Source organism: Phyllostomus hastatus, unplaced genomic scaffold (genome assembly GCF_019186645.2).
Source record: "Phyllostomus hastatus isolate PE091 unplaced genomic scaffold, TTU_PhHast_1.1 phas_contig_254, whole genome shotgun sequence".
Classification (NCBI taxonomy): domain Eukaryota; kingdom Metazoa; phylum Chordata; class Mammalia; order Chiroptera; family Phyllostomidae; genus Phyllostomus; species Phyllostomus hastatus.
The window spans coordinates 10,120,951-10,139,396 of NW_025333810.1; the positions used below are offsets into that span (position 1 = coordinate 10,120,951).

General features: G+C 36.0%; 1 protein-coding gene across 4 annotated transcripts in view; it reads right to left on the minus strand.

The window, feature by feature from the left end:
- Positions 1 to 725: 725 nt before the first annotated feature.
- Positions 726 to 18,446, minus strand: part of TRIM36 (tripartite motif containing 36) — a 40,499-nt gene continuing 22,778 nt past the window's right edge. For all 4 annotated transcript variants that reach the window (XM_045838000.1, XM_045838001.1, XM_045838003.1 and 1 more), the window contains 7 exons: positions 17,499 to 17,645; positions 12,261 to 12,356; positions 9,311 to 9,564; positions 8,957 to 9,081; positions 5,819 to 6,109; positions 3,220 to 3,517; positions 726 to 1,624 (listed from right to left, as the gene is read on the minus strand). In XM_045838000.1, the coding sequence (XP_045693956.1) occupies positions 1,270 to 1,624; positions 3,220 to 3,517; positions 5,819 to 6,109; positions 8,957 to 9,081; positions 9,311 to 9,564; positions 12,261 to 12,356; positions 17,499 to 17,645 (1,566 nt within the window). In that variant the 3' untranslated portion in view covers positions 726 to 1,269. The remainder of the gene's footprint in view (positions 1,625 to 3,219; positions 3,518 to 5,818; positions 6,110 to 8,956; positions 9,082 to 9,310; positions 9,565 to 12,260; positions 12,357 to 17,498; positions 17,646 to 18,446) is intronic.

Sequence of the window (18,446 nt, forward strand, 5' to 3'; positions counted from 1 at the left end):
TATGAAAAATACATAGTAAAAAAAAGAAAAGGCCTAAGAGTTCTTTCAACATGTCAAAAGTATTCCCAAATGATGAGGGCTAACATGCGTAAATCTAGTTTCTAACATTTTAACTTCAAAAAACCAACCAGTCTAAAAACAACCTAAGAAAAAACATGTCTCAAAAATGAACATAAAATTTAGATAAAGTAATTCTTTACATTAAGATACACAGTCATTATGATTTTAGTTATTACTCTTCAATAATTAAATTTGTACTTTTACTTGGTTATTATTTCCAATGCTCATTACCAATCAATGAGCCACAGAAAATGCCACACAGCTGACCAGTTAGTCATTCCACATTTTATAATATATTTAATTACACTAAAAATAGATCATGAACTTTTTAAAAATGTAAACATAAACCAGAAAATCAGATATGTAATATGTGTTCAAAAAAAAAAAATGAAGATCTGAAGAGGGGATAAAAACAACAAATGACAAATATCAATGTATCTTCATTAACATTTACGAAAAACAATTAAGTGCAAAAATTTTCATAACGCAACTAAGAAAACCTAAAGACAAGTTTTTCTGAAAAAATTACATAAAATGAAGAGCTTAATGTGTCTACCACTTTGTGTTTCCTGCAAGAAGGGACATCACAGCTAAGAAAATGCTTTTAAATGTCTTCAAGAATACAGTCTGTCTTAAAAAAAAAAAAAGAACAAGAACAGCAGTGCTCATTTTCTAGGCAATATATTCTTAATATTTGTTACACATCTCAAAATACATAATTTTCCATTTAAATATATTACCATTTTTATGGTCTTTTTCCTTATCTATACCTTTCTTGTCCTTTCAAAAACAAATACAAGACACAATGCTTGGTACTAATTTCTATCCATAAGGCATTTATAAAACATCTTAGGACATAAACATGATATAAAACTGAAAAACCAAACACAAAAACTTAATAAATACATTTGTCTGCATTCCCACAACAACAGGCATGTAAGTATCAGCAACACCAGCTAATATAAATAAATTAGGTTTCCTGCTCATAAAAAAGGAAGATACGACCGTGTTAACTATTTGTGAAAGGCAGAAAGAAAAGCGACACGGAGGAGGTAAGGCTGTTTAGGTTTTCCATCTTTGAAGAAGAAACACACAGAAGACAAGTGTGGCGACAGAATACTTAGATGATATGTAATTAGTTACGAAGGTTAACACCAAGGCATTATTTTGCTTACATTTTTTCATTCTAAGTCACATCAGATGCTTAAACTACATGTCCTCTTGGTATTCTAGATATTTTGCTGTGATGAGTTCTTCAAGTTGAATTCCTCCACTGCCCATCAACGCAAACGCTGGATACATCGTATGCGAACAGTCCACTTGGCGCTCGTAAAGGCATTTCATGTGATCCATGTCATAGAAACTCACTTTGCCTTTATCGTAGTCGAGGAAAATCCCTATGCTTGTTGGCATGGGAAGAACTCTATTTTCAGGTTCATTAGAAGAAGTAGGTGACTTGGGTATAAAAAATTTCTTCATGCCTATAGTAACTAATGTAAAGGGTTGTGAAGAATCAAAAGAGGCATCTTCACTTCCACTGTCATGCCCACTGTCTTGCTCATATCTAAAACACAACACACAAAGTAGAATCTTATCTGTAGCATTATCCACAGGCCTTCGAGTATCTTTGAAACATTTTATAAGATAATACACACTGATTTAAAATTAAAATAAATTATATAGCAAAAACTTTCTATTAAAATAAAACCATAAGGATTACACATTGCCATTCAGAATTATACCAACACACTTGTCCCAAATTCTGTCTTAAAACATCACCCACTTTTACCTAAATATATACACAGATGAGACCCTAAAAAATAACTCTGGCCTATCAAAAATAAAGCAGGAGGACAAGGACTGAAGGACCTGTCAAAGATTTAATACTTACAGTGTACAACCATATGTAAGGAAATACAAAACCAAGATGTGTGCCCTGATCCAAGGAATTAAAAACTAAATAAACAGCCCTGGCCAGGTGGCTCAGTTGGTTGAAGCATTGTCCTATACACCAAAGGGTTGTAGGTTCGATCCCTGGTTGGGGCACATATGGGAGGCAACCAATCCATGTTTCTCTCTCTGTCTCTCTCCCCCACCTCCAATCTCTAAAATCAACAAATATATCCTTGGGTGAAGATTAAAAATAACAAGTAGGCACTGCATAATAATATAGAAGAAAAAAGCATGTTTCATTCTCTTCCAAATAACTCTATTTCCCAACTGAGATTTCTACATGGATCTATAATGTGAAGAAGCATTATGAAGAGGTTTTTCCCTGTAATATAAAGCAGTAGCAGCTTACAGAAAATTTTGACATCAAGTTCCTTCCATTTTTTTTCTATGCAGTTTCTTTTTATGTATTTGTGATCATATGACATCAACCATTTTAGTCTTTTTTACTAACATTCCTCATGTTACACACTTTTTAAATAGGATTAATACTAATACTAACATTCTATCAAGTGTACATGCCATTATGTTTAATTAACCATGTCTCTAATACAATTTTCATTGTTATATCAATTTCCCATCTTTGTGTAAATATTTTTCCTATCATTCAAATTAACCTGAGATTTTGTTCATGTAAGTGGTCAAACATTATTTGTCTGAGCTAGTTCACCTTACACCATCTACAAAAATTAAACCAATCTCCACTGAATAGTCAATCTGTTAACAAATTGAAATTCTTTGCTGTGGAAACATGTCTGCCATGACCTAACTTTGTAAAGCACTGATGGGACGTTTAAAGATACTGTGTCCCAAACAAAAGAACAACATGTATCAATTGCGAAGTATGGCAATTAAGAGGCACTTCACTATACATACAGGTGGGTGATTCTTATCACAGAATTAAGGTAAGTGTTAAGACTTTCAAAATTTAAAACTGCAAAGCTATAGCATAATCAAGAGGTACCCAAAACAGACTTATTTACTCATGGCATCATAAATTAATCGCTAAATCTCATTATTTCCCTGTGTGAATAAAGAAACCTGACTCATTTTCTTAGCCAACTGCATAAACACAGCCCAACTCCTGAATCTAAGAAATGTACTGAAAATGTAATAGGTAAATCCAGATCTATTTTCAATCTAACCTTGCTAAGTAAGCATGTTTACTTTTAAAAGAATTATAGTTCTTGATCAATAAAAAAAATGTACCTTGGACTAACTGCATCCCGGGGAGAACGGAGCCATTCTTGTAGTTTATCACTGGAAGCAACTCCCGCTTTTACCAGGTATGAATACGGTTCCACACGAAAGGCCCAAAAGTGCTTCCCTTTTGTAATTCCAACATCTCCAATGATGTAGTCTAAACTTGTGTAACAACCCACTTGGATTCGTTCCGCAGCAAGCAGAAGATTAAATCCAGCTCTACTCTCTACACGGTCTCTCTTCAAGTTCAACGAGAGGTGTTCATTATTGTAGCCACATTTTTCATCAAAGAGGAAACTGAAAACTATAAATAAAACTTAAAATTAGTCTGAGAAATATTTATTAGCAGTTTTGTAATTTATGGTTTTTCCAACAGATATTACTGAAAAGAGGTAAGATGTACCATACTACTCTAGAACAAACCATGACAAACCAAAACCCCAACTTAGAAATAACTTCCAGCAAATTCTCCGTACCTGAAAATCTTAAGAAACCTCAAAGGCAGAAGAAAATATTTTAAATATGAGAAAATGTATGAATGTGGTTCCTTGGAATAGATAGAGCAAGTCTATTCTAAGTATTTCATACTACTGTATCTGCCTTTTACCCCCAAAATAAAGGGGTAAACATTTTCATATTTTCTTAAATATTTATTACAAATTTTATAAATTTGAAAAATAGCAATTTTAATAACATCTTTTCCTTATTCTTCAATATAACAGGCATAACAGTGGTGCAGTGTAAAAAAAGAAAGCACAGGCTTTCTGTTCAGAAAAACATGGGTGTGAATCTCTCCTCAAGCATTTCATTACAGTCTAACCGAAAGTTTAATTTCCTCAACTAGAGAATGGAGATAACACCACTTTTCATAAGTCTCTATCAACTCAAATCCATTAACATAGCCCTGGCTGCCAGCCCAAAACCTGGGGACGATCCAGATGTCCACCAACAAATGAATGGATCAAGACAATGTGGTATATACAAACGGAATATTATTCAGCCTACAGAAGGAAGAAAATTCTGATACATGCTACAACACGGATGAACCTTGAAATCAGCCAGTCACAAAAGGATTATATGAATCCACTTATGTGAGATACCTAGAATGGGCAAATTCACAGAGGCAGAAAGCAGAAGAGAGATGACCAGGCTCTGCTGGGAGGGAGAACGGCAGTCACTGTTTAATGGCCACAGAGTTTCAGTCTGGAAAAAAACGAAAAATTCTGGAGATGTGAGTGGTGGCGGCTGCACAACACTGTTAGTGCACCTGAGGCTGCTGCTGACTGTGCACCGCTGGGGTGTACCCGCAAAACTAATAGAATGATGTTGTCAGCTGTAACTGAAACAAATTTTAAACGATTTTAAAAAATTGTTAAAATGGTAAATTTTAACTTGATTATGCCACATTTTGTGAAACTGTCTTCTGGCTAAAACCATTCTCCATGTGCAGCTGACCACTCTTCCCAGCAATGCCTACTGTCCCGACAGGGTAAGTCACGCTTCCTTTCGATCTCGAAAGCCTCCAGTTTGCAAAATAAGTTTAAATGGGCACCCTATTCACAATGGCTTCTCTCAGAGAAAAGGAAGACAACTTTTAACACTTCCTTTCCGCCTTCACCTCCACTCTGTTACTGAAACAGCAGCTATTTCAGGTTTCTCTCCTACTTTCAGCCAGAGACTGGAAAAGGCAGCTGCATGAACAATTAAATACTTATTTAGTTCCTGCAAATCCATCCTAAAACTCTCTATTGGATTTTATTAGGATTCAGGAAAACTAATTTTAACCAACCCTATTTATTTGCATCCTAATTTTTTTTTAATTTGCCACAATGTGTATGGAAAATAGTGGATATGTACACACTGCACAAAAAGAGGAGGAGAGACTGCACAAAATATGGATACGGGAGCCACTGAAAATGGGCAGGGGCAATGCAGTCCCAAGACCAGCTGACAGAAACTCCAAGGCAATGACCGGCAGGGAAAACGTTTTCCTGTGAACCACAACAAGCCCAACCTGGTCTAAGTGTCTCTTGTCCATGCGGATGTTGTCGTGAACGTCAGCCGAACTGTAAATCGCTCCCATTCTACAGCAATCCAAAGACACTCTATAAGCAGTATCAGTGGGTTTTAACTTGAAAGGGTGAGGGGAGGTAGCTGGGCAGGAGGAGTTCTAACATGGAAAGAGAGCCATACGTCTGGTTCTAACACATCCACATGTGCTGGGAATCACTGCACTAGAAAATTCAGACAAGTCTAAATCAGTGTAATCAAAATTCTATTTCACATTATACCAACAAATCTTTAAATATCCATCTAGAAACCATGTTCCAGAGATTTCTATAAACTAATAAAAAACATAGACTTATACTATTTGAAACTTATAAGGTAGCATTTATGCTATTTTAATCCCAAATTAACAGCCCTGCTCCCTCAGATGTCTTCCTTTCATGTTTCTCTTTATTTGGTATCAGTCAAAAATCTAATGCTCTCCTTAGCCTACATGGCAAAATTCACGTAACCAGTCCATTTCTAAATCACTGCTGGTCTTCACAGACAGCGACATGTTCCAACTCCATGCTGTTGTTATTCCCTGCGGTCACAGTACCTGGAGCTGGAGGAGTATGAAGAATCAGTTCTCTGCTGCAAGGACTGCACACTGAACCCTTGTAGGCTCTTACTCTGAAAGCATATTTACAGTTACTCTCAAGTTCTGAAATAACTTTACTTGTGCCACAAACTTCTATCTCATTCCAAGACAACATTTCTTCATCTCTATTAATCTTCCGATACTCGAGGACATAGCTATCAGCTCTATCCTTTTCCGGATGGTGCCAATTTATCACAGCTTTGTTATAAGCTTTGCTCTGTTCCTCATTGATCTCTGGCACATCTACTCCTGAAAAAAATTATGACATAGAAAACAATGTTAGAATATCATTAAAGAACCTATATTTTTCCTTAATGAAATGATGTATTAACAATACTTAAATCATTTCTGTACTGTCCAATTTTCTAAATTTATAATTCTGTGTGTGAGAAAAAGAACGATTCCTGCATATGCGACAACAGGAGTGGACACTGCAGAGGGGCCAAGTGAAATGGGCCCAACATAGAAGGACGGATACTGACAGCATGATCGAGGTCTCTGAAACAGTCAAGTTCATAAAGTCAAAGGCTGGAATGCTGGTTACCAGGGGCTGGGGGAAGGGATAAATGGGCAGCTTTTTTAATCAACAGCCATGAAGTTCCAGTTAAGCAGATGAATAAGCTCTCAAGACCTGAAGTACAGCACGGGCCTCGCCAACCACTGTGCTGCACTGGAAATCTGCTCAAAGGATACATTCTCATGGTAAGTGTTCTTACCATAAAAATTTAAAAAACAATAAAACAGAGACTAAAAAGGCATGTTTATGTTTAAAACTGAAAAGAGAATGAAAAATAAGGCAAAACTTTAAAGACTCAAATTCTGCAACATAATAAGTAAAAATTTTAATTGTATGCCATCAATTTCCACCTACTGATTAACAACCCTTAACTTTAAAATGATAATCTGTGTCTTCCTATAAACAATTATTTGAATAAATATTTTTAAATCCAAGTTTGGTGAATATAGCAAAAAACTTCACTGAAACATTACACAATTTTCTTTCGTATCTTCTTCCTAGAGTTAGTTGCAAAGCAATTTAAATAAATTTTTCTTGGTAGAAACATGGTTTTTATAAGAAAATTAGAGAGTATGTAAAATATGCAAAGATAAGTAACTGAAAGATAATGACTTTGTGTAGATCCTGCCAGTATTTTTCTTGCAGTGGTATTCCACTGAATGGATGTACTGGCATTAACTGTCTTCAGAAACATGCTTCTGTTAAATGGTTAAAATATATTACGGCTAAATCTTTGTGCATACCCATAATCCTTTCCACAGAATAAATTCCAGTAAGTTTAACTATTTGGGTCATATGGTGTATAAACTATAAAAGTTATACACACACACACACACACACACACACACACACACATAAACAAACACATTTTTATCAAATCACAGAGAAGTACATGAAATGGAAAAGTAGGAGTCCCCCTTTTTTTCTTATCCCCCAGCTCTATGCAGCAATGTATAAGCATGTCTGGGTACAGTGCATTTATGCAACCATAATGAGATCTAGAAAGTCATCCAAAATACACCCTAAAGTGAAAAGAAAGAAAACACTAGTTACAAAAGAACATTACTAGTACAACCCACCAAACATCCCTTCTATTTTCTGAAACAAAACTCACTAAAAAAATATGCATGCAGGAAAAAAGGAGGAGACACCCATCAGTCAGAAGTTGGGAGCTGTCTTTCCACTACTACACACTGGGTAATCCAAGATTACTGGGCCTCCACCACATCTTTCCAAAGACTGTTTTGGGATCCCCAGGGGAGGAAGGACCTTGTACCACAAAGTAAACTAGCGTATATGAAAACCAATACCTTTTGGAAAAAGAGGGAGTACAAGGTATGAAGTAATAGAATCAGCATTTGAAAGATTAACAAATATCTATCTAGAAAAGAAAGACAGTCATAATACACAAGATAAGTACATATCTGAAAGGAGATTCAGGAATAGATTGGAAAAGAAAGGTAGGCACAGTAATAATCCTTCAGCATTTTTAACTTTTAAAAAGACAAATTTTCTTTGATTGAATATACAGATCTATACATGTACCCCTGTATAGTAATTAGACTAAAAGTACGCCCTTCTAAGGACCGAAATTGCTCACCATCACTAGAAGAGAAATCTAAGGGGGATGGAAAGGTCAGGAAAAAAGAGGAAAGGAAGAAGTCCCTGCTGGGGAGCAGCAAAACACAAACATAAACAAGTCTTATGGGCTGAATTGTGCCTGCCCCCCCAAAAAAAATTCATGTGAAGTTCTAACCCATAGAACCTCAGAGTGTGACTTTATTGGAGAGAGGGTCTTTAAAAAGGTAATTAAGTTAAAATGAGGTCACTACAGTGGGCCCTAATCCAATATGACTAAAATGACTGGTGTCCTGATAAAAAATTTGGACCCAGATGTACAGAGAAGACCAAGTGAAGACACAGGAAAATGACCATCTGCAAGCCCAACAAGGAGATATCAGAAGAAACCAACCCTGCCAGCACCTTGATCTCAGACTGCTAGCCTCCAGAATTGTAAGAAAATTAATTTCTGTTAAGGCACCTACTCTAGATCATTTATTTTGGCAGCCCTAGGAAGCTCATATAGCAAGGTAAACAGTTAATCATCTGAGTCACTCTGAGCCTGGCTATAGCTAGGTTTCTGCCCTAGAGAAACTCACATACACATACAACCACTGTAGAAGATGTTCGACACAGCATTGTTTAAAATGTGAGACAAAACAGAAACAACTGTCTCTCAGCAGAGAAATGATTTATATAATGAAATAATAGAAAGTTAAAATATAGCTTTAAAACAGAACTTTGTATATGATCAAATATTTGTTAATTTTTTCAAAAAGGAACTCACAAAAAGGAAACATACTATCAATGCCATTTACCTAATGTTTAAAAACACAAAGCAATAGACTAGTTTTGTGTACAAAATAAGTTTTAAAAATATAAATACAATTTTTAGGATACTATGGTTCTAGGCAATTGAGATTCTGCTTCATAATGTTCAATTGAAGAGAATTTGTGTTTTTTCTACGCAATGCAAACTCAGACTAAATGAGTATGATTTTGCCTTGATTAAAACTCACCACTAGAGAAGAAGGACAATTCTCCAAGAACTTCTGTTTGTTTAGATGTATCAACAACGTAGTCTTCAAAAGAAGTCTGAGCCGCAGGTCTAAAGCTTTTCAAAGATTCCGTAGCTTTCTGGATTCTATATTGAAATAAATGTATTTTACATAACAGTGATTTGATAAAAAGGCAAATTAAACAAGTGTCTTCGATGTGCTTAACAAATGAAAACCACTCCGCATTAACAGTGAAACAAGAGGTGTTTCACGTAACAACCAACTTCATTGTGAAGAAACCACTCAGTGCTGCTGTGGAATATATAGCAGCATTTAATGACACTACTAAGGAGATTCTAGGTTAAAAGGAAATACCTGAGGTGGAGTTGTTTGGCTGTCTGCACGAAGCAAGACTGATCCGTCTCCTTAAGCACTTCTTGAGCATATCCCACAAGTCCATTGTTCTCTAGAAGCCCCTGATACTCTTCCATTTGAGTCTGAAATTTGTCTAATCTGAGTTTCTTTGAAGCATCGATTGCTTTCAGAACAGATGATTTCCTCTCTTCTAGAATTTCAAAGAGCTTTTCAAAATGTGTAATTGCTTCTTCTTTAGCCCTTTCTCCATTGCACTATTATAAAACAAGCAAAGCATTACTAATGTCTTCTCACAAAATAACCAAATTCAATAAAACAAACTCAAACATTATAAAGAAAATAAATTGTGTCTGATTCTGAAATTTGGCATCAAGAAATGATTAGTAACCTTTATTTAGACATACATTGTAGTTTTATAATATTGTACCTTCCTGAAACTTAATCACCAAAGTTCGACAATAAACAATATATTTAAAATAAGAAAATAACCTTCAATTTGTATACAAAGAAAATTGAGGCATAAATTAACTGATTTAACTAAAGACATGGGAAAAGACAATTCTGGAGATAATAATTTACTTCTAATTAAAGTAATTTTCTTTTTTTACCATTTCTACCCTATCCCGGTTTTTTCAAAAAGTCAAACAGAGCCATGGAACTCAGTAAAAGGGACAACCTTTGCTAAGATACAAAAATGCAATTCTTCAAATTAGTATCAGTTAATGGTAATTAAATCCTATGTGGCTTTATGCAAATTAATTAAATTTTTTATGCTTGAGTTTTTCTCTTTTGAAAACTGGAAATAGGTTTATTTTTTGGAGACAGAAAAATATTTATTTACATAAAATGCTCACCACAATGTCACATACCCTTAATAAACATTATTTTCACTGTACAACATAAGTATTCCTCCACTTTGTGAAAAAAAGATCCTATCTGTAGTAAGCACTACAAGTGTAGTAAACATTTTCATGTCAATAAAATCAGAGGTCAACCTGATTTTGAAAATAAAACCACCACAGCCCTCCTAAGCACTCATCATAACAGGTCTTCAGCAGCGGCCAACAGGAAAAAGTCTCCAAGAATATTCTTAAAAGCTGACAGTATATTACAGAAGTGCATTGTGCATTTGCCAATGACTGCTGGGCAATGTTTATTGTAATGAGAGAAAAAAAACTTCCAGATTCCCTTCTCTGCTTCCTAACACCAACAGCCAAATTATTTTTAATGGGTGTGATGGGAGAAGATGGAGGGTGGTGACATTTGGGTAGTATTTCACTGACCTATTAAAACATTAAACCAGAAATATCATTATATGCAGGCAAAATGGATATTTTCTCCAGCTAAGTATGATTATAGATTAAAAAAAGACAGTATCACAATCATCACTAAGTAAAAGTCAAGAATAGAGACAAATTCTCTAGTGTCGAAAATCCTTACTGATGAAGCTACAAATGCTGCTTAGGTAAAAGGTACAAAAAGAAACTAAATGACTTCTCCAGGATCCCATGGCATCAGTGTCTACATGAACACTTGATGCCTGAGTTCTTCGGTTTTCAACCTACTGAACGAAAAACTCCAAAACATGTACTGGCTTGCCCTATTTCCGAAGGGCAGCATGGCTGAGAACCAGCAGAGTAGAACCAACCTGAAACGACCAACGAGACAGTCCCTGAAGCAACCTGGATCATTAAACCTAGGACCCAGGTGGTAACTTGCTGTGTGTTGGGCAATTATACCAATCAGACAAAAACATAAGAAAATTCCATTTTTAAATTACATGGAAAAACCACTTACTTAGGGGTAGTGAGTGCAATTATCAAATATCAGAAAAAGAATATTAAAAACAAAAGGAATACTGGCAGTTTAGTGCTAATACATAACTTCTCAATAATTTTAACCCATCTTTGAAAAAATTTTTAAGAAGTTAACAGTCTCATACCAGTCAGGATATTTTTATATTGAATTATAACTTCTACAGTGATCAGGAATTAATGGTTCTTCAATTTATTTCACATAGACAAAAGAAACAGGCATTAAATCAGTGAAAGATATTTGTAATTTTAAAATAACCCAATCCTGTCCTCTATACCATGTTTTTTAAATGCTATTAATTTTTCTATATTTTTATTGAAATATACAAACAGGAAAATGTAGGTCGGTGTAGAGATTAATGAATGAATCTTTGCGAACACACCCATGTAACCAGCGCCCAGATGAAATAAAAAACCATCACCAGCACCCCCAACGCCACCCCAACTCTCCGAGGCATTAATCCTCACCGTCTTCAACAACATTTATCCTGAATTCTAACAATATAGTCCAGTTTCACCAGTTTTGGTACTTTTCATAAATGGAATCACATAGTATATACTCCTTTTATCTGACATCTTTCAATATTATTGCAGTACTTACCTACACTGTTACACGCAGCTATAGATCACTCACTGTGGCTTATATTTATTCCACTACTGATGAACATGTGGGTAGTTTCCACTTTGTGGATGTTACAAATAATGCAGCTATGAACATTCTAATACATGTCTTTTAATGAACATAAATCAGGTATATATACTTAGGGACATCTGGAATATTAAATAAATTTGGTTCTATCCATAGATAATACATTTTTCAAACATGATCTGTTGATTTTTGTAAAATACAGGTAACTGCAAAAGCTGTCATTTCCCATACATTACTACTTTAGAGACATTAACTGCCACATAAAGAGTTCATCATTCCTTCCTCTGTGCTCTAATATTATTTAATCATATACCTCTACCATAGCACTAATCACACAGCATTATAATTTGTATTTCACATTCGTTTTCTTAGTCCCAAAAGAGCACAAGTGAAATCTAATTTTGTATTCCCAGCTCATATACTACCCCCAAAATTTTATGAATTAAAAAACAGTTATCGAGATAATGCAAACCAGTTTCTCACTTACCTCTGTTTCTTTCATTAACAAGTTTAGTTCAGAAATTTGCCTCTTCACCTGGCTCTCCTTGCCAATAAGGTAATCAATATCCTTTGAAAGCTTTTCCTGTTGGAACATATTAGTAACAAACAGAAATAGAAGTTTAACACAGCTCTTGCAGAATCTTCTTTTTTTACACAGTATTTCTTTAGACTATGATGCACAGGCTATGATGATTATAGTGATTAACACAGGGTAAATAGTTCCTGGCCTTTAGCATAGAGACCCAAGTATATATAAGATATTAGAAGCAGGCTGGAAAAAAGAGACCAGAGGTCCCAAAAGTGCGGCCGCCGCCAGTCTTTATAATTCATTATGCACATTCCCCGCCCACACCCACACCACACACAGCAGCAACAGCCCTTCCAAAGCAATCCCAACGCCCATCTCAGCCTGGGTATTCCTTAAATAATTATATAATATATAATACTGCAAATACAGATTTATAAAAAATAGAGCTCACTACGCTTCCAGAGCTTACTGAATAACTGGTTTATAAAGTAGCCATTTTGAAATTAGTATAGTTTATCACAGATAGGACATCATAGGTTTTGGTGAGATCCCCACTCTATCCCAGAAAAAAATAATATGTATATACCTAAAGTATATGAAGAAACAATACAAGACAAAAAATCCTGAAGCACCATGGTACAAAGTTAAAACAGACAAATGTATTCAATTTAAATAAGAATAAGAACATTCAGAAAACACTTTCCAAGCTATAGCATTTATAGGATCTGAGCATTTCTTGGTCTCTCATGAAGACATGAATAAGAGAGTAAGAAAAAAAGAGGCACAGAGACCCAACTTCCAGGAATTTGAGAAGTTAGTGTGCATATTTCACCTTCCTATTTTTTTACTCAGACCATGTAACAGGGTGAGAGAACACAGACAGAAATCAAAGTGACAGGTCTCTGACAGGATCCACTTTTAATTCTTTGGAACACCCGGAAGTCAGACACAGTGAGTTTTCTTGATCGCTCACTGGACAGACAAAGGAAGAACCATCAGGTACAGGAATAAGATTTCAGAAAATCCTGTGTCTTAACCCAGCAGTTTACAAAGCTCATTGAGTACAAATTTCACAGTCAGTAACTGAACTGGAACCCACTGTGGTTCCTTCCATATGTCCCTATCCAAACCATACTAAGTAGGACCAGAAGTATAGGGTGCAGATGGTGGCACTCTTTTTAGCTACAGTAGCAAGGAAAAGAATTTGGCCATTTAAAGTGAAGTAGGTCTTGGTTCTAACACAGCTTAAATTAGAAATACAAGGTAGGCCAGAGAAGAAGAGATGATGGAATTCAGAAATACAGTCTAAGGTCCAAGAGCACTGGGGTCACTCAGTAAGCTGTAACACTCAAAGTCTTTGGCTAGTAACAGCCTTATCAGAGACAGCTCTGGTCTTCTCTGCCCCCTCAGACCCAGGCAGTCTGTGTTAAAGGCTAGGTGTATTTTAACCAACAAGCATTGTCAACTTACTCATAGGCCTCCAAAAAGTATAAGCACCAGGAATTGCAGATAAAGTAAAACATAAAAACAAAACTATGGCTCCTACCTCCAAGAAGTTCATTTAGTAGGGGAAGCAGTTTTAGCTCCTTTGGATGTATCAGCAGCAGTTCTCTGGGAACTGGTCAGAGGCTGACCACTCAACGACCCCAAAATTGCTCACAAGCTTTGCTCTGGAGCAGCGGTTCTCAAGTGTGGTACGCATCAGTCTCTGAGAACTAATCAAATGTGCAGAGGCCCAAGCTCTTTGAAGTCAGAGAGGACTTGACGTCCATAGTTTTACCAAGTGCTCCAGGCGATTCTAATACCCACCGAAGTCTGAGAACCACTCCCTCCCTCTTTTAATCAGGCCCTGGGTCAAAGGTAGCCAAAGAAACATTAGCATCAACAAAACAAAGGAAAAGGAAGAAAGAGAATTTCATTCAATAATTTCTCCAAATACCTTCTATGTGAGCAGGCTGGGAGAATAATATATAACCCGCATGGTCCCTAATGCTCATGAGTTATGTAATTTTAAAGGTGATATCAAAAAGGAGAAAACTGTATTTGAACAATGATTTAAAAAATAAATAAATAAATATCTTAAAAAAAAAAGGTGATATCAGCTTTGCTATATGTCTGAAATGTTCAGAATAAAGTGTTGGGAAGAAAAGTTATATATTAATACACTTTAGTCAAGCATCAAATTATGTCAGCAAACACAGCAATACTATTCACGATAAATTTCACATACCCTAAAATACAGCAGCTACATTACTTTCTCATTCAATGGGTACTATTTATAGGGATGTTTACATTTTCTTCTTTGCTAGGTCCTACTTTCTAAGCATTTGTCTAAAATCATAAATCCAAATGAAATAACAGTACCTGAACAAGATTCTTAACTCCCTTCTAGAAATTTATAGAAATGAAGGAAAATAAAACTAGGAAAAATTCCTTAAGAAATATTCCTCCATAAAATGTCAACTAACTACTGTAAATATAACTACAGAGTAGACTATTAAGATGCGCTAACAACCAACTCTCCTTAACGAGAAACTGCACAGTTGTGTAAGAAGTTGAAAAAAAAATCCTAGAAAATCCACTGACACCCAAAGTAGGAGAGGCATGGGCTTGAGGTGCGGCCAGACTGATGGAAAAACAGTGAACACTCAACTGCGGCCCCCTTTTCATGCAAAGCCTTAGCAGTGCTAGGTGGTCAGAGGGAAGAGTCAACTGGGTTCCCAGTGGAGGGAGGTGGGAAGAACTCTGAGTCAGTCCCTCTTCTGGAAGAGCAAGTCAGCGAACAAAGGCAAGCTATAAATGCAGTGGCTCCATTTTAAGTGCTTACATGTGTATACTTCTGTCTATCTGGAGATTAACAGGAGAGATGACTATATGGAAGAAAAAAAAATACAGGTGTCACCTAACAGAAGACAGTCACAGGACCGACTCCTCTCAGTTATTAACTATTTAGGCCAGTTCACCCAAAAGTAATACAGCACTTTCCAGAACCGAAAGGGCGCCGCCACCCACAAAACAAGTTGGTAATAATTCTGAGAGGCCACACATTCTAACACAGTTTACCTGCATGATAAGCCAGGTCAAACAAAGACACAGACAGGGAGCCTGGCTCCTGCTTCAACAAATGAACATAATAATATAGCCTGTATCATGCAGTTTCCAGCTTAAAAATCTAAAACCAAGTGAAAAGGAAGAAGCTCTAAGGCAATCTGATTACCATTTTTGGAGGTTGGAAAATCCATTATGGAATCTATTTTTTTTAAAGTCTAAATATATATGAGAGAAATAACAGAATGTAAAGAATAACTTCAGTGTATACTATTGTCAAAGATTTCACTCCAGGTAAAAAAGTTTTTGGACAACTGCTATAAGACCAAACCAATACGCAACAAAAAAGGCGTCCAAGTTAAATTTAATTAGCAAATACTGGTACTACACCCCTGGAAGGCATAATAGAGTAACAATGACTAGATTCTCTCTCCCACTGGAAAAAAATTTTTTAAAGCCATCAGAAAATATGCAAGAGCTCTGAAGACACCGGACATGAACAAAGAGCTCGGAGAGATGGTTAACAAGACCAGCCTATGACTGCCCCCAGCTGACTGTCTGGAGAAGGTTGCCAAGGCCAGGTACCAAGACGAACTCAAACAGAGCCAAGCCTCCAACGAGTTGAAAAGATGACGCAGAGTCGGGTAGGCCAGAGTTTGTAAAGGGTGACTCCTAAGAACAGAGGGTACAGAAGGAACTCCAGAGATGTCCAAGGGCTCCCCTTACTTCTTCAGAGAGTGCTGATCAATCCCAGTGGGAGAAAACTGCCAGAAGCCAGGGAAAGCATCACCCAAAGGGATTATAGGGAACAATTCCAGGAGCTCACACAAGACTGGAAATAGTGCCTGTTTACTACCAGCCAGACTAAATTCACTGGGCATTGGGAAGAGTGAATGTTTTTTCTATCAACAGTTTGGTTAAAATTAGCCCTAGAACTAAGTGTTGCTCTGTTCTGCTTAACAAAGCTGAACAGCAAGGCCCAAAAGGAACAACTGTTTCCAAGTAAGTAACTTAATCACATACCAGAAGAAAACTCAAGAATCTGTAGGACACAAAAATAATCCAGTGCCCAACAAGTACCTGGCAGCCAATCAAAAACTGCCAGGCATGCAAAGAAGCAGGGAATACAAATCAAAATGAGGAGAAATATCAGTCAAAACTGACCTAGTAATGCCCTGGCCAGATGACTCAGCTGGTCGGAGAATACATCAAAAAAGGTTGTGGGTTCAATACCTGGTCAGGGCACATACCTAGGTTTTGGATTTGATCTGGGTACAAGTGCATATGGGAGGCAACTGGTTGATGTTTCTCTCTGATATTGATGTTTCTCTATCCCTCTCTTTCTCTCCTCCCCCCTCCTCCCTCTTTCAAATCAATAAACATAGCCTCAGGTGAGGATTAAAAAAAAACTAACCTAGTAATGACACAGACAGAAGTAATATACAATGACAATGAAACAATTATACTTGTAATCCACATACTCAATGTAAAACATTGAGCATGACAGACATATAAAATGCAAATAGAAAACTGTATATATAAATAAAAATTAAATTTGGGTCAAAAGTACATATACATATTATTAAAGATAGAAAGGAAACAAAAATTAAAATGGGTGGTAGATTTATGCATTGATTTAATTCCTTTTAAAAATATTGTTTAAAATAAAAAGGAATGAAACAAAAAGACAGTATTATACCACTGCCCACTTTGCTGTTTTAAAAAGGCTATATGTAAGGTTAAAAGACAGGAAGTTACTCAGTTGTAGCCAGTGAGGATCCCACCAGAATAAACAAAATTCTATAGGCAAGTAACAAGAATCGAGTGTCTTAAAATAGTTACTGTCCTTCAAAGTGTGCCATTCCCATGCACACAATGTCACAGGCATTGGGCTCACTGGGGATTATAATGAAGTATCTTTCCTCAGAGTTCAGAACCAGCAGCACATCAGCATGACAAAAAACAGCCTGGTCAAAAATCCTACAACCTGGTATCAGTAGACCATTAATTAACAGTTTACATTGTTAACTCATTTTGGTAAAACAGACCACACAACAAGTCTTGATTTCACAGAGAAAAAGTTAAAGGCATAAAGAAAAATAAAGTTATAAAGAATCAAAATTTAGTTCCAAAATAAACAAGTCCTACCTTTAAGGTTTTGTAGGCATTGCTCATAGTGGTTACACGGTGATTTGAATGATCACCACCCAGCTTACAGAGATGGCAAACTGGCCTCCTACATAATTCACAGTACATGTTTATTCTCTCTGTTTCATGTTCTGGGCACATTAAAATCTATTGAGTGAAGAATAAAAGTGTGATTAAGGGTCATCATAGCTTGCATATTACTCAAATTCCCAAAATACAAAAGATCTGCTTTAGAAAAATCACTAACTCAAGCCATTTAAATGAATAAAAGTGTAAGAAGAAATAAAAACATTTGGCACATCATATGAAAATTCTCTATGTTGGAATTACTACTGTTCAATTTCAAATAGTCAATTAAGTATGTAGATGTTACTTCCTCTAAACCTGGTGATAAGATGGTGAAAATTTAATGAAAATTTAATTCTTTTCAGACCTAAGTAGAGCATTTAACCAAGCTAGAAAGGCTCCGACAGCACTGACGAGGCAACTGTCAATGATCATAACCAGTATTTTTAGAAGGCACCATAACGCGTGAGAAACCAGGCCTCACTATCCTCATAAGAAATCTGCTACTGGGAGAGTCTTGGCACGCATTATGATACAAGCTTCCAGATAAGTTTGTTTTTACATATTAATTGCACACATATTGACCAAGCCTAGAATTGTGTTTTTCTTACTTAAATTATCTTTTACTCAGTAAACTATCATCAGAGGTACATTTGAAGATTTACATAAAATAACTATTTTCATTTGGAAGGAGAGATTCCTTTAGACTAGCCTATTGATAAAATCAAAAAGGTGTCCATGATTCCAACAGTTTAAATTTGAAGCAATCATAGCTGCTGTGATAATTTAGAAAGAAAAAAAAAAGTTCAATTTGAAAGTCCTAATACCGATGTGCTGGTCCTGGAGAAAAACAACTGGAAAAGATTTCAAATTTTTACCATG